This window comes from Larimichthys crocea, chromosome XIV, assembly GCF_000972845.2.
Source record: "Larimichthys crocea isolate SSNF chromosome XIV, L_crocea_2.0, whole genome shotgun sequence".
Lineage (NCBI taxonomy): Eukaryota > Metazoa > Chordata > Actinopteri > Sciaenidae > Larimichthys > Larimichthys crocea.
In genome coordinates, this window is record NC_040024.1 from 2,608,103 (window position 1) to 2,621,984 (window position 13,882).

Genomic DNA, 13,882 nt, shown 5'->3' on the forward strand with positions numbered 1-13,882 from the left:
TGTATGTTTCATACATCATCCTAACTGTTTTGTAATATGGGTTGTATATTATTTGATCGCATAGACAATCAACAATTGAGCCATAATAGCATCATATTTCATTTTGACATAAGTTCAGACTGCACGAGTTACATACTTATTAGTTTCTGACTCTGGAAAAGTAAGTAAATCAGTAAAATTGATCAAAACTCTATCAATCTGGGGTGGTCGGTAGTGTAGTGTAATGTGCAAGAGGCTACAGTCCTCGCTGCAGCTGGCCCCGGTTCGAATCCCGCATCGGACGGACATTTACTGTGTGTCACTGCCCCTCTCTCTGCCCCCTGTTTCCTGTCTATCTTCAGCTGTACTATCAATAAAGACGTAAAAGGCCAAAAAAAGAATCTAAAAAACTCTATCGATCTATCTCTCTATTTTTGAGTTTGGTCTTTAATACAGTATATGACTTTTAGCTCAAAGCGCATACTTACAGTATAATGCTGTACTGTATCTGTTGGATCCCCATTAAGAGTGTGAATAAGAGGAAGAACATCAAAGCTGTGTACTATTGTGAAATTCAGAACAAGCTTTAAATTCATGAAATGGGCCTGGACGTCATCAAAAGCAGACTGTAATATAGTGAAGGCCTTGTTTTGCCGTAGATCTGATGGCATCTCGATTGCACATTGCAGTTTTCATTTGGAAATTATGTACATAAGCAGCAGGGGGGGCAATGTTGATTCTTATTGGACCCTTCATGAACCATCTGGGAAATTGATGTAAAACCATCTGCCACCTGAACTTTACCAGAATATGATTTGAAAAATAACATAATCATCAAGACCAATGGGAAGCAGCTCATTTATTAAAACATTATTAACAGCATTTGTAGCATTTTGCAGATCTAAAAATAGTTCAGCACGATGTGGATTTTTGCAATGTCATCTACTGACACTACAGCTAGAATAGTTACTGTACAATGACGAAGTGTCTGGACCTCTGTAGATGAAGGACAGTATTTTGAATGCACCTATTTTGAGTTCACCAGTTACTCTGCAGTTTTGTACAGCTAGAGCAGTTTGGATACAGACAATAGTTGTTTGGGATGCAAACATTTCCACCTTTGTGTTATTTGCTACTGTACCTATGCATGGAAACTGGTATGATTGATGTTAGACAAAGATCGTGGTCAGTTAGGAAACTAAATGACTTGGTAAAGGTTAGAGAAATCTTGTTTTGACAGAAATCCAGTGGTACCTATAGGTCAACACATGAACACCCAAACAAAGTAAAGCATACATGTATCATGTCTAGTTCTACTGCTTTACACCGGAGTACACACATTCATCTCTGGTGTTGTTCTTCTGTCTTCTTGGTCTCTTGGGCAGGTTGACATTTAAAGCAGCATAATGGAGGTTGTCATCGTCTCTGTGACCCTGGTAACATGATATGTAAAAGTCAATTAGGATATCGGTCGTGACAGAAATTTTGTTGTTTGATGTGCAATAAAAAGTAATCAACAAATTATAAAGGTAAATTGCACCTCTGCATTTGTTGTGGAGGGAGCTGATAATCTTGCTTGGCAGTCTAGTTGGGAAACACAAAAAAATGTTTTATTAAAAAGTTATATTTATAAATACATGCTGTCAGATACAAAAAGTACCAGTTACCTGTACATTGGCTCTTGTTTCTCTTGATCATCTTGTACAATGAGAACGCCAGTAAAACAACCAGGATGGTGGTGAATGTCAAAGCTCCGCTCAAGAAATACACCAAGAAAAGAGAGTCCACCTCATCTGTAGATGAACCTTCAGAGACATTACAAAGCTTTCATGATTGTCATCAAATTTGATTAACATGTATCCATCACTATTTAACAAATGAGACAAGCTTTGCGAGAAAAGTGACTTACCTTCAAAGTCCAGCTTGGTCCCGTTTCCAAACAGTATGTGTCCACATGAGGCAACAGCACAGTAGTAGGTCCCAGCATGAGAAAGATTCAGGCTCTTCATCGGCAAGTTGTAGACACAGGTGTGTGTTTGTGTGTTGGGTTTCCTCTCACACTGATCATTCCTGCCTCCATGGGTGTAAATGAGTCCTGGATGAGATTCTTCAGAGTCTTTGAACCAGTAAACACTGTGTTCTCCATCACAGGTCCCAGTGTGTACTGTACAGTTCAGAGTCACAGAGCCTCCTGGCTGGATGGTCTCAGATACTGACTGATGGACCAAAGCTGGGATGTTTAAACCTGAACCCTTTACACTGACAGTAATGACCTCTGCAAATGTGAATTTTATTTCCGAGGTAGTTACACAGTAGTAGGTAGCTGAGTCTACCGTTTGTAAATCTGAGATCTTCAAGTGGTTTTTACCATTTCTTGTGTCCAGTGTGAATCGTGGATTGTCCTTGAATTCTTCATAAAAATCACCTTTGTCATCATAAACGTAGAAAGAAGAGATGAGCCTTGGTTTCTGTCCCAGAGATTGTTTATACCAGTAATGGTGTGTTTGAGTATCAGTCTGTCTTTCATAAAAACATTGTAAAGTCACCTCTTCTCCTGCGTTTACTGATAAAAAATCACTCTCCTGAAGAACGAACGAGGAAGATTTCAGTTCAGTCACCTGAGCTGAAGTGAAATAAGAGACAAAGTAAATCCACAGTTACTTTTATTGGAAATATAAAAAACATTTCGATGAGGAGTGATCATACATCAAAAAATAAAAACTGGAGCCATAAATAAAGAAAACTCACCCATTATCCCCAAGAACAAACACGTCAGGTAGAAGACAAACTTTGCAGATGTCATCGTGTTCAAATTGTTGCGTCAAATGAAATAACACTGAGTGTGAGTGTCTCCACTTTTCACAGACAAGACTCTATCTGATTGGTCAGCCATAAATAACTATGACGTGTATGTAGGAAACATGGTCACATGCTTGCTACCACCTTTGATGTGAAGTTTGGTTTTTGTGCAGATTCACACAGTGAGAGATGGCTGCCATCAGATCACACATGAATCTAATACATGGTTTGGACCGATGGTAATATCAAAGTTCCTATTTCAAGCTGTAGTCCAGAAACCAGCTTTGTTATTATTGTTGTTATTTTGATGTTGCATCAAACAGAAACATTTTTAAATTTAAAAGGTGTCAAACCACCATACAAACAATCAAACATCTTTAAGGAGAGGAATCTAAATCTAAAGTGTTCTTAAATAGATCTTTTTCAAAAAACAACCTGAGAAAAGTATTTTCTATGCTCTCCTTCTTTCTAAGACTTTAAGTGTTACTGTAAACATACTGTACAACTTTGTATCTTTGAGTGGAGCAAGGTTCATCAGTGTGAGAGTTCAAACAATTTTAAACCAAAACCACAATGAACCCTACACTGACAAGAGATACACTGCGGCAAGACTAAGAATCTAACAACCATGCCAACAACTCCTTGAGGTTGTGCTTTGAGCTATATGCTAACATCAGCATACTAACATGTCCAAAATCGCAATCATGGTGTTAAGCAGGTATAATGTAACAAATCTACCTTCCATTAGCATGACAACCGCAAATTACAATTACATATAAAATAGTTGGTCAAGACTCAAGTCAAGTTTACTTTTCCAAGACGGTCCCTGAGAATTAGTTACATACACCGAACAGAACAGACGCTCCATTAGAAACACTTTGACAATCCAATGGGATACAGCCCACCTCCCACTTTGAACTTCTAATATAACAGACTGTATGATGATGTTTTTCTATTTTCAAAGGGAAACTAAATTCTGTTTTGGTAAGTATCTGCAAAGGCCAACCATTTTGTGTCATACGTTTTGTTCTGAACCCGAGTGTGACCTCCTGTCTTTGTGAGGATCGTTGCCTAAGAAGTGGTCGACCACAGTTGATTGTAATCCCAGGTGATCAGGGTGTGGCCTATTTGAGACCCAGTTCTAGCCTGTTTAGGGGTGTAGGGAGCTACACTCTAAACAGGGACATAACAGTATCTAATCCGAGTTAGGTCCTTAACATACAGGATGACTTGTACCTCAAACTGCCATTTAAGAAATTACTTATAATGCTGCTCTGTATCTATTGGATTTCCATTAAGAGTGTGAGTAAGAGGAGGAACATCAACACTCCGGACTCTGACATGCATGCATTTTATGACATTGGAGTTCATAACAAGCTTTAAATTCATAAGATGGGTCTGGATGTCATCAAAAGCAAACTGTAAAATAGTGAAGGCCTGTTAGCCGGTAGAACTGATGCATATTTTAATAGCAATTTTCATTTGGAAATCATGTACAGTACATAGTAAACAGAAGGAATGGAAGTTGCTGAATCTTTTACCAGAATATGATTTGAAAAAGTTAAAAACAGAATCATCAAGACCAATGGAAAAGAGCTTATTTAATAAAATACTATCATCAACAGCATTCAAATCATTGTACACATCTTCAAAGAGTGCAGCACTATGTTGCTTTATAACAATGTCATCTACAACATACAGCTGGAACAGTTATTGTAAAGTGACTAGATGTCTTGACCTCTGTAGATGAAGAGCGGTATTTTCTTCAAGAAAGACACATATTGTGAATTCATCAATGATTCTGCAGTTTTAAACAGCTAGAACAGTTTGCATACAGACAATAGTTGTTTAAGGTGCAAGTGTTTCCACTTTTGTGTAAGAGAGTTAGTTATGTTCTACTTTACCTGTGCATGAAAACTGTTGTATAATTAACATTAGACAAAGATCATGGTCATGCAAAACACAAAATGAAGGTATAAGTAAAGAATGGGTAGGGTCAAGCAACAAATTAACTCAGTTAAGGTTAGAAAAACTTTAGTTTTACCGATAAAGAAATGCCAGTGTTGCCTCCACAGTCATCCACCACCTCAACTACCACATCATTCTTTCCACCTCTGAGTGTCAGCTTAAATCATGGTGCACAATCTAAACATGATACTGTGGAAGACTGGACTCCATCTTTTGATTACAACGATGATACTCAATATATCTCAAAATCTACATCAACATCAAGCAAGAACGCCCAAATTTTCATTAGAAAAGTATAAATGTATCATGTCCAGTTCTAGTGCTTTACACTAGAGTACACACATTCATCCCTGGTGTTGTTCCTCTCTCTTCTTGATCTGTTGGGCAGGTTGACATTTAAAGCAGCATAATGGAGGTTGTCTGTATCTCCATTATATCCCTGAAAATAATAAGAACAATGTCCAAAAAAACAAATGTCTTTGAATGAAAATTCACCAAATAATTTAAAGATAAAATTCTTACCTCACGATTGAATGTGGAGGGAGCTGAAAATCTAGCTTGAGACTCTGATTGTGAAACACAAATAAAGTTCTTCCTTCAAAAGATATTCAGTTAACAAAACCAGAAACAAACAGAGTTAGTTACTGTACCTGGAGTTTGGAAACTGATTCTTTTCTTCATCTTGTTCATTGAGAAAGCCGATAAAACCAACAGGGTAGTGGTAAATGTCAAAGCTCCGATCAAGAAATACACCAAGACAAGAGAGTCCACCTCATCTGGAGATGAACCTTTAGAGACATTACAGAGCTTTCATGATTGTCATCAAATTTAATTAACATGTATCCATCACTATTTAACAAATGAGACAAGCTTTGTGAAAAAACTGACTTACCTTCAAAGTCCAGCTTGGTCCCGTTTCCAAACAGTATGTGTCCACATGAGGCAACAGCACAGTAGTAGGTCCCAGCATGAGAAAGATTCAGGCTCTTCATCGGCAAGTTGTAGACACAGGTGTGTGTTTGTGTGTTGGGTTTCCTCTCACACTGATCATTCCTGCCTTCATGGATGTAAATGAGTCCTGGATGAGATTCTTCAGAGTCTTTGAACCAGTAAACACTGTGTTCTCCATCACAGGTCCCAGTTTGTACTGTACAGTTCAGAGTCACAGAGCCTCCTGGCTGGATGGTCTCAGATTCCGACTCATGGATCACAGCTGGGATGTTTAAACCTGAACCCTTCACACTGACAGTAATGACCTCTGCAAATGTGAATTTTATTTTCGAGGTAGTTACACAATAGTAGGTAGCTGAGTCTAACGTTTGTAAATCTGAGATCTTTAAGTGGTTTTTACCATTTCCTGTGTCCAGTGTGAATCGTGAATTGTTCTTGAATTCTTTATAAAAATGGCCTTTGCCATCAAAACTGTAGAAAGAAGAAATGAGCCTTGGTTTCTGTCCCAGAGGTTGTTTATACCAGTAAAGGTATGTAGCAGTACTGTCTTGTACGACTTGTCTTTCATAAATACATTTTAAAGTCAACTCGTCTCCTGCGTTAACTGATAAAAAATCACTCTCCTGAAGAACGGATGAGGAAGATTTCAGTTCAGTCACCTGAGCTGAAGTGAAATAAGAGACAAAGTAAATCCACAGTTACTTTTATGAGATAATTCATTATAAATCATTACATTGGAAATATAAAAAACATTTCGATGAGTAGTGATCATACATCAAAAGATAAAAACTGGAGCCATAAATACAGAAAACTCACCCATTATCCCCAAGAACAAACAGGTCAGATAGAAGACAAACTTTGCAGATGTCATCGTGTTCAAATTGTTGTGTTGAATGAAATAATACTGACAGTGTCTCCACTCTTCACGGAAAGGACTGTGTCTGATTGGTCAGCCATAAATAACTATGACCTACATAGGAAATATGGTCACGTGCTCGCTGCCATCTTTCATTTCAAGTTTGTTTTTGAGTAGATTCACACAGTGAGACATGGCTGTCATATGAATCAGATACTTGAGCAAAACACCGTAGTTCATCCCCTATAATGATATCGAATTTTTATTTAAAGTTTTTATCCAGAAATGATCTTTGTTTTTATTTGTTGCATTGAAGACTTTTTTTGTTTAGTCAAACAACTATACAAACAAACAAATATCTTAAGGTAGAGGAATCTAAATATTGTTCAGAGTTAAGTTAAGAAAAATATTTCCAATGGTACTATTGCTCTATCGAGGACTAAAAACCAAAGTTTTATATGTTTACGTGGCTTTCAGTTTCAAGAATGCAAACACCTTTACACTAAAACCACAAGGAACACTGCAGAGATACACTGCACCAAGACAAAGAGCCTATAGCAATGCTAACAGCTCTTTGTGGCTGTGCTTTGAGCTACGTGCTAACATCAGCATGCTAACACGTCCACAAAGGTAATGTTAGCCTGCTGCTGTTTTTCACAGGTATAATGTTAACAATACCACCTTAGCTCAGTGTGGTAGCATGATAAAAGCCAAAATACAATTAAACATAAAGTCGGTAGACAAGCCCAAGCGGCAACCTTCCCAGCTGGGAAATGAACGTAATGCTTTCACTGGCCACTTGAAGCTGGCAGCAGAACATTTATATTTCATAAGCTCCTATATTAAAATATCCAACTTCACAGCAAAAACAAACATGTTTACAGCCTGGTACAAAAAAACTGTCTGTATAGCTAATTTCAACATTCATGACAACTGTACTGATGTCTGTATAGCTAATTTCAACATTCATGACAACTGTACTGAGTCTGAGTTTTTTTTATTATATTACCACCCAAAATTATGCAAAATTCTCAGCGGGCACTTTGATTATGAGGCAGGTGCAGATTACACCCTATAAGTTATAGATAGCTTGTTGATCTTTAGACTAGCCATGAGGCAGAAGAGGCAGGACAGCCAACATGTTAGTGACCAGCACAACATATTTTGAGCTTCAAAATGGCGCGTTGAAAACCTATGGGTGCACGTAACACACACGACGTCCATTCTTTATACTGTCATTAGTTAAGCCTCATCGAGACTCACTTACTACAAGAGAAATCTGAGAACAAACGACAGCTTTACTCAACAAGACCATTCAGTCAAACAAAGCAGTCATCACACACACATACAAACAGTTAATTAATATATAGTTATTACATACATAGTTATTATTTAAAACATCAGCAAGTGAAACTGTAATATTCCTCAGAGTCTCTGACTTTGGTTTATTTTGCAGTTGCAGTAAGGTGATCACCACTTCTTGAAAAACTGTGGGCAAATAGTCCAACAGTTTAAGAACAGTTTTTCTCAATCCAAAGTTTCATGGTATTTATGGTTTTGACCATTTTAATGGATACTTTCTCTGTTACTATTCCTCCTGCTAGGATTTTTAGCATTAGTATTATCTTCACAAGTGTTTGGATGTTTAACAGGCTGTGTGAAAACCACCAATAAACACAGCACTGACAGAGATACAAGAAACAAGACTAAGAGTCTGCAGCCATGCTTTGAGCTACATGCTAACATCAGCACGATATGCTCACAATGACTTTGTTAGCATGTTGTTGTTTAGCAGGTATAATGTTAACAATGCTTGTCACCTTTATCTACTCTTCATACATGATAACATTAGAAACGTACCAGTAGGCCCAAGTAGTACACAATAAATGTTTGTAAAACACTAAAACTGTTTTTTATTTTATACCACAATTAAGACCATAGTTCTTGTATTATACTTGTTTTCAATGCCAACATAGACAAGCTTTATCATGTTGTGTCCCACTCTTTATTACCTAACCCAATACTGAAACATAATCAATGTACAATACAGCGTAGGCTATGGCATCTGCATCTCTTTCTGCATTTTGTTGCTGGTAACTGTTAGCTGCCACTTCCATAGAGGTAAAGGCATACATCCATGTGTTAGAGGCCAGACTATTATGAACACAACAGACAGCTGTAAACCACTTGCAACACTGTAAATAGTACTTGATTCAAAAACATTTGAGGTAGACAAAACTCACTGTAACCCAGGTCGTCATATTGAACATATTGTAGGTACTGAAGGATACGATTTCTGAAGCTCAAAGAAAGACCTTCCTAAATACTAGCAGTTAAGTTTCACCCCTTATTAGTCTGTTGGATAGTAATATGTTTATTTCTTTCTGATACACAATCAAAACTGATGACACCAGAGGAGGTGCAACCAACGAGTGAACACACATGCACGTGTATGGTCTAAAAAATCAAAGCGTCCCATGAATATATTGGCTTTATTTGATCACTCAATACATAGAATGGACATACCAATACACATACATGATTTGGTTTTGTTGAACTTACTCCTTCACTTCCAGATTTCATTGAAAGGCTGAAGCACTACACGACCACCCACATTCCCACAGTCTACTTTGGAGGTGCACAATTGCTCAATATGAATGATTCCGAGGAAGACTGGACTGCATTTTTTGACTGCAGACAACAAGGACAATGCACAACATGTCTCAAAATCTACATTTACACTTAAAATACCACCAAATCTATACAAAAACTATAAATGTAACATGTTCACTTCTAGTTCTTTACACTGGAGTACACACATTCATCCCTGGTGTTGTTCCTCCCTCTTCTTGATCTGTTGGGCAGGTTGGCATTTAAAGCGGCATAATGGAGGTTGTCTTCATCTCTGTGACCCTGGTAACACAATATGTAGAAGTGAATATTCTATATTATATGAGTATATTCTACATAAATTAGTATATATCCCATAAAACAATTGGTTGATGTGTAATAAAAAGTCAATAATGGATTATTAAGATAAATGTCACCTCTGCATTTCCCATGGAGGGAGCTGATAATCTTGCTTGACACTCTGGTTGTGAAACACAGAAACTGTTGTTTTATTCAAAAGTTATATTTAGTGAATACAAGCTGTCGGACAAAAAAGTACCAGTTACCTGTACATTGGCACTTGTTTCTCTTGATCATCTTGTACAATGAGAACGCCAGTAAAACAACCAGGATGGTGGTGAATGTCAAAGCTCCGCTCAAGAAATACACCAAGAAAGAGTCCATCTCATCTGTAGATAGATCTTCAGAGACATTACACAGCTTTCATGATTGTCATCAAATTTGATTAACATGTATCCATCACTATTTAACAAATGAGACAAGCTTTGTGAGAAAAGTGACTTACCTTCAAAGTCCAGCTTGGTCCCGTTTCCAAACAGTATGTGTCCACATGAGGCAACAGCACAGTAGTAGGTCCCAGCATGAGAAAGATTCAGGCTCTTCATCGGCAAGTTGTAGACACAGGTGTGTGTTTGTGTGTTGGGTTTCCTCTCACACTGATCATTCCTGCCTCCATGGGTGTAAATGAGTCCTGGATGAGATTCTTCAGAGTCTTTGAACCAGTAAACACTGTGTTCTCCATCACAGGTCCCAGTGTGTACTGTACAGTTCAGAGTCACAGAGCCCCCTGGCTGGATGATCTCAAAGGCTAACTGATGGTCCAAATGGATGTTCAAATCCCGTTCCTTTACACTGACAGTAACGCCCTTGGAAAAATCCAAGATGAATGTATCGCGACTGGCACAGAAATAAGTAGCTGAGTCTAAAATGGTTAAATCAGAAATTGTCAAGAGACTTGTATTGTTCTTAACACTCACTGTGAAGCGTGGATTATTATCGAATTCATTAAAAAAAGAATTTTTTGTATCATACACATAGAAGGCGGAGATGAGCCTTGGTTCCTTTCCCAGAGTTTGTTTGTACCAGTAAAGCCATGATGATTTATCACCTTCATAGAAACATTTCAGAGACACACTGTGTCCAACATAAACTGATACAAAATGTCTCTCTTGACGAACAGATGAAGACGACTTCAGATTTTTCATCAGAGCTAAAGTGAGATGAGACAAAACAAACACATAATTAATTCAATCTGATAGAAGTCTGCTTAATCATTAAAAGTATAAAAATCATTTCCATGAGGAGTTGCTGTAAACTAAAAGACACAAACTGGAGCGACTCACCCATTTTCCCCATGAACAAACACGTCAGATAGAAGACAAACTTTGCAGATGTCATCCTGTTCAATGTCTTGTGTCAAATGAAAAGCATCTTGATGCTTTCTCCACTCTTCATAGACAAGGCTGTGTTTGATTGGCTAACCTGATGTGACACTGTATGTCCTACTTAGGAAACATGTTCACATGCTTACTGCCACCTATAGTGAGAAGTTTAGGTTTTGAGGCCCACATGGTGAGCGATATATCAAGATGCTTTTTTGGTGGGGAGTTTGGCTCTTTTTTTGTGTCTCTCTTTATTTATATAATAATTACCAGTAATGGGAATTATAAATTGTATATGCTTGTTAGAGACAAGCTTGTTGTTCCAGAGTGCCTTATGCAACTTTTATATTATATCCATAGTTTTTGTTGTTGTAAGTAGTATTTTCAACAAGTAGCATTCTTAATATTATAGTAGTGTTAGTTGTATTTTTTGTATAACTGGTGTTTGTGATCTTATCATCCTTCGCTTTGTTATCAAACATGACTTAATCAGAACCTTTTTTTAGTATTTGGTCCAGAGGTATGGCTATTTTGGATTGAACACATGCACATGCAGGTCATTGTGCTATAGTCTTCCATGTAATCTATTGTGTTAACCATCCACAGATGCTTTGTATCCTGACTTCAGCCTTTAAAGTAGTATGTCCTCCCATGTAACAAAGTAAATGTCTGTATATAGTTTGTCCACATCCGTAATTTGTTAGAGTGAAAAAGATTCTGGTAAGTATATAGGACCTTTGCTGCACGTAAGTGCATGGTTAAGGATAGGAAAGAATTGTGGTCATGCTTAAAATAAACAATGTTGACTGGAAATTGGTGAAGTGACTTTGTGTGTTAAAGTCTTTTTCTTTTTTTTTCTTTTAACCCATCGATCCAAACCAACATCTTGCATAGGTGGAGGAAGTAGTATAACCACAATGTTACACTACTTCCTGCATTGCTCATCTTATACATGTCTTTATCACTTGAATGGAATCATGAGGCACTCACTGAAATGATGCTGATGTTTTTCTTTGGAGGACAGTCTCTGACATACAGTAAGTACAAGAGTGCAAAGAGGCTGTCTTAAACTGCATGCTTAGGTGGATGGGTGGTGGTAATGTGGGAATTAAGATAAAGCCGCAGTATACCCACCTAACAAGACACCATTACACCAGTGGAAAGAGAATTGTGATTTAAGGATTTGTCCAGAACTGAGGCACAAACCTTGTAAAACAGTCACATTAATACAGTTTTCCCCAGTCACAGACTTGTGAAGACGATGAAGATGTTCCTAAAGATGATGACAGGAGCCAACTGTCCAACTGGCCAACTGGCCATGAAAGGTTGAAAAGCCTTAGAAGGTAGATGGTTACCACAAGCTTTCTTTGTAGATATTAGTGCATAGGCTCAGACTAAAAGTGCTTTTCTTCAATTGCTTTCTGCAAAAAGCCACTCTGGCTTGTTTCCCATGTGCACCAAATAAAAATCTTTTTTTCAGTTCTTCCCTTGCAGAGCTCCCTGTGCAGGATCTGTGGTCCTCTAATCTCATGATCACCAGATGTCATTCATTACTTTTTATTTATTCATCTTTTAATTAGGGTGGCACAGTGTTGTAGTGGTTAGCAGTGTCACCTCACAGCAAGAAGGTTTCTGAATTGAACCTCGACTGGGGCCTGTCTTTGTGAAGTTTACATGTTCTCCCTGTGTCTGCGTGGGTTCTCTAAGGGCACTCCGGCTTCCTCCCACAGCCCCAAAGTACAGGTTAATTGATGACTCTCAATTGCCCATAGGTATGAATGCGAGTGTGAATGGTTGTTTGTCTCTATGTGCCCTCCAATGAGCTGGTGACTGGTCTAGGGCAGGCATATTCAACCTTTTTCAGCCCAAGGACAAAACAGGGACCCCCATGTATGATTTCATTTTTAAAAATTTGTCAAATTTTATGCCTGGCCTATCATAACTTTTACATTTACTTTATTCAACTTTTATTTCACCTTATTAACCATTTATATACTGGATTATTAGCCTATATATGATGGACAACAAAAGCTATAAATCATAATTTCTTTTGGTTATTAAATGTCAATGTCCACCAAATCATCCAATTGGAGTGCAACTGCCTCCGCTGTTTGTAGTTTCTCAATTGTCTGCAGCCTCACATTCAACATTATTTTGTTGAAAATTGTCAATTGTTATGACAAAAATTATGCGGACCCCCTGCAATACCACTGCGGACCCCCTAGGGGTCACGGACTCCTGGTTAAAGACCCGTGGTCTAGGGCGTACCCCGCCTCCCACCCAAAGTCAGCTGTGAAAGAATTTAGCCCCACTGTGACCCTGATAAGGATGAGCAGTTACAGATAATGGATGGTATGAATAATACATTATACAGAATTAATACAGTAGCCATTATTATTTAATGTCATTTGGCAGTTGCAGTGAGGTATTCACCACTTTGTGAAAACCTTTTTGAACAAATAGTTCAATGAACAGTTGGATGGTATTTATGGATTTCACCATTCAAATAGATACTTTTACTATTGTTACTGTTACTATTTCTCTGACTAGTGTTGCATGCATTCACACAGGATCAGGGATTGCGGCAAGGTAGCAGGGTTGTGGTGAAGGGAGTGAGGGGAGTGTATGTGTGTTGCCGTGGGTGTGTCCGTGTGCAGAATGTAACCGCTGTGAAATCAGGAAATAACTTTTTATTTCTCTGATTAACAGCTTTATCGAGGCCAGCGCTCGCTCACTGTTTTTGTACTCTATCTGTACTCTGTACTCTAAAGTGCTCTCTCTCTCTCTCTCTCTCTCTCTCTCTCTCTCTCTCTCTCTCGCTCTCACGACTCCTTCACTCACTCAACTCTCAACTCACTCACCTCACTCACTCACTCACTCACTCACTATCACTCACTCACTCACTCACACACACCACACCACACACACACACACACACACCACACACACACACACACACAAACCATAAGAACATAAATCAAATTAAACTTATTTGTGTCACTATTTGCAGCATTTTGTAAGTTGGACTCCGATTAGA

The 13,882-nt window shown here is 38.2% G+C and overlaps 4 protein-coding genes across 5 annotated transcripts in view; 1 reads left to right on the plus strand and 3 right to left on the minus strand.

The window, feature by feature from the left end:
• Positions 1-13,882, plus strand: part of LOC104937123 (prostaglandin D2 receptor 2) — a 170,862-nt gene that overhangs the window by 119,338 nt on the left and 37,642 nt on the right. The gene's annotated exons all lie outside the window — the stretch shown is intronic.
• Positions 872-2,832, minus strand: LOC113747629 (uncharacterized). 2 transcript variants are annotated; one of them, XM_027287954.1, is made up of 5 exons: positions 2,728-2,832; positions 1,889-2,602; positions 1,647-1,772; positions 1,520-1,563; positions 872-1,412 (listed from the first exon to the last, which is right to left on the minus strand). In XM_027287954.1, exons 1-5 carry the CDS (start codon positions 2,780-2,782, stop codon positions 1,293-1,295), a joined length of 1,059 nt encoding a protein of 352 aa, XP_027143755.1. In that variant the 5' UTR covers positions 2,783-2,832; the 3' UTR covers positions 872-1,292. The 2 variants fall into 2 exon arrangements, with proteins under 2 accessions (XP_027143755.1, XP_027143754.1); XM_027287953.1 differs by having other exon boundaries at positions 873-1,412; positions 1,647-1,784.
• Positions 5,359-6,568, minus strand: LOC109140690 (immunoglobulin kappa light chain-like). Its single transcript, XM_027288158.1, has 3 exons — positions 6,514-6,568; positions 5,639-6,361; positions 5,359-5,534 (listed from the first exon to the last, which is right to left on the minus strand). The coding sequence occupies exons 1-3, from the start codon at positions 6,566-6,568 to the stop codon at positions 5,359-5,361; spliced, it is 954 nt and encodes a 317-aa protein (XP_027143959.1).
• Positions 9,111-10,870, minus strand: LOC104939185 (uncharacterized). Its single transcript, XM_019268177.2, has 5 exons — positions 10,807-10,870; positions 9,969-10,673; positions 9,730-9,852; positions 9,601-9,644; positions 9,111-9,466 (listed from the first exon to the last, which is right to left on the minus strand). The coding sequence occupies exons 1-5, from the start codon at positions 10,859-10,861 to the stop codon at positions 9,347-9,349; spliced, it is 1,047 nt and encodes a 348-aa protein (XP_019123722.2). The 5' UTR covers positions 10,862-10,870; the 3' UTR covers positions 9,111-9,346.

Bases quoted from the DNA above. Each gene is read 5' to 3' on its own strand.
- LOC113747629 (XM_027287953.1), bottom strand. From the start codon at position 2,782: ATGACATCTGCAAAGTTTGTCTTCTACCTGACGTGTTTGTTCTTGGGG. The intron at 1,785-1,888 runs GTAAGTCACTTT...ATGTCTCTGAAG, and splicing joins GACCAAGCTGGACTTTGAAG to GTTCATCTACAGATGAGGTG. The intron at 1,564-1,646 runs GTAACTGGTACT...TTTCCCAACTAG, and splicing joins AAACAAGAGCCAATGTACAG to ACTGCCAAGCAAGATTATCA.
- LOC109140690 (XM_027288158.1), bottom strand. From the start codon at position 6,568: ATGACATCTGCAAAGTTTGTCTTCTATCTGACCTGTTTGTTCTTGGGG. The intron at 6,362-6,513 runs GTGAGTTTTCTG...ATTTCACTTCAG, and splicing joins TTTGTTCTTGGGGATAATGG to CTCAGGTGACTGAACTGAAA. The intron at 5,535-5,638 runs GTAAGTCAGTTT...ATGTCTCTAAAG, and splicing joins GACCAAGCTGGACTTTGAAG to GTTCATCTCCAGATGAGGTG.
- LOC104939185 (XM_019268177.2), bottom strand. From the start codon at position 10,861: ATGACATCTGCAAAGTTTGTCTTCTATCTGACGTGTTTGTTCATGGGG. The intron at 10,674-10,806 runs GTGAGTCGCTCC...ATCTCACTTTAG, and splicing joins TTTGTTCATGGGGAAAATGG to CTCTGATGAAAAATCTGAAG. The intron at 9,645-9,729 runs GTAACTGGTACT...TTTCACAACCAG, and splicing joins AAACAAGTGCCAATGTACAG to AGTGTCAAGCAAGATTATCA.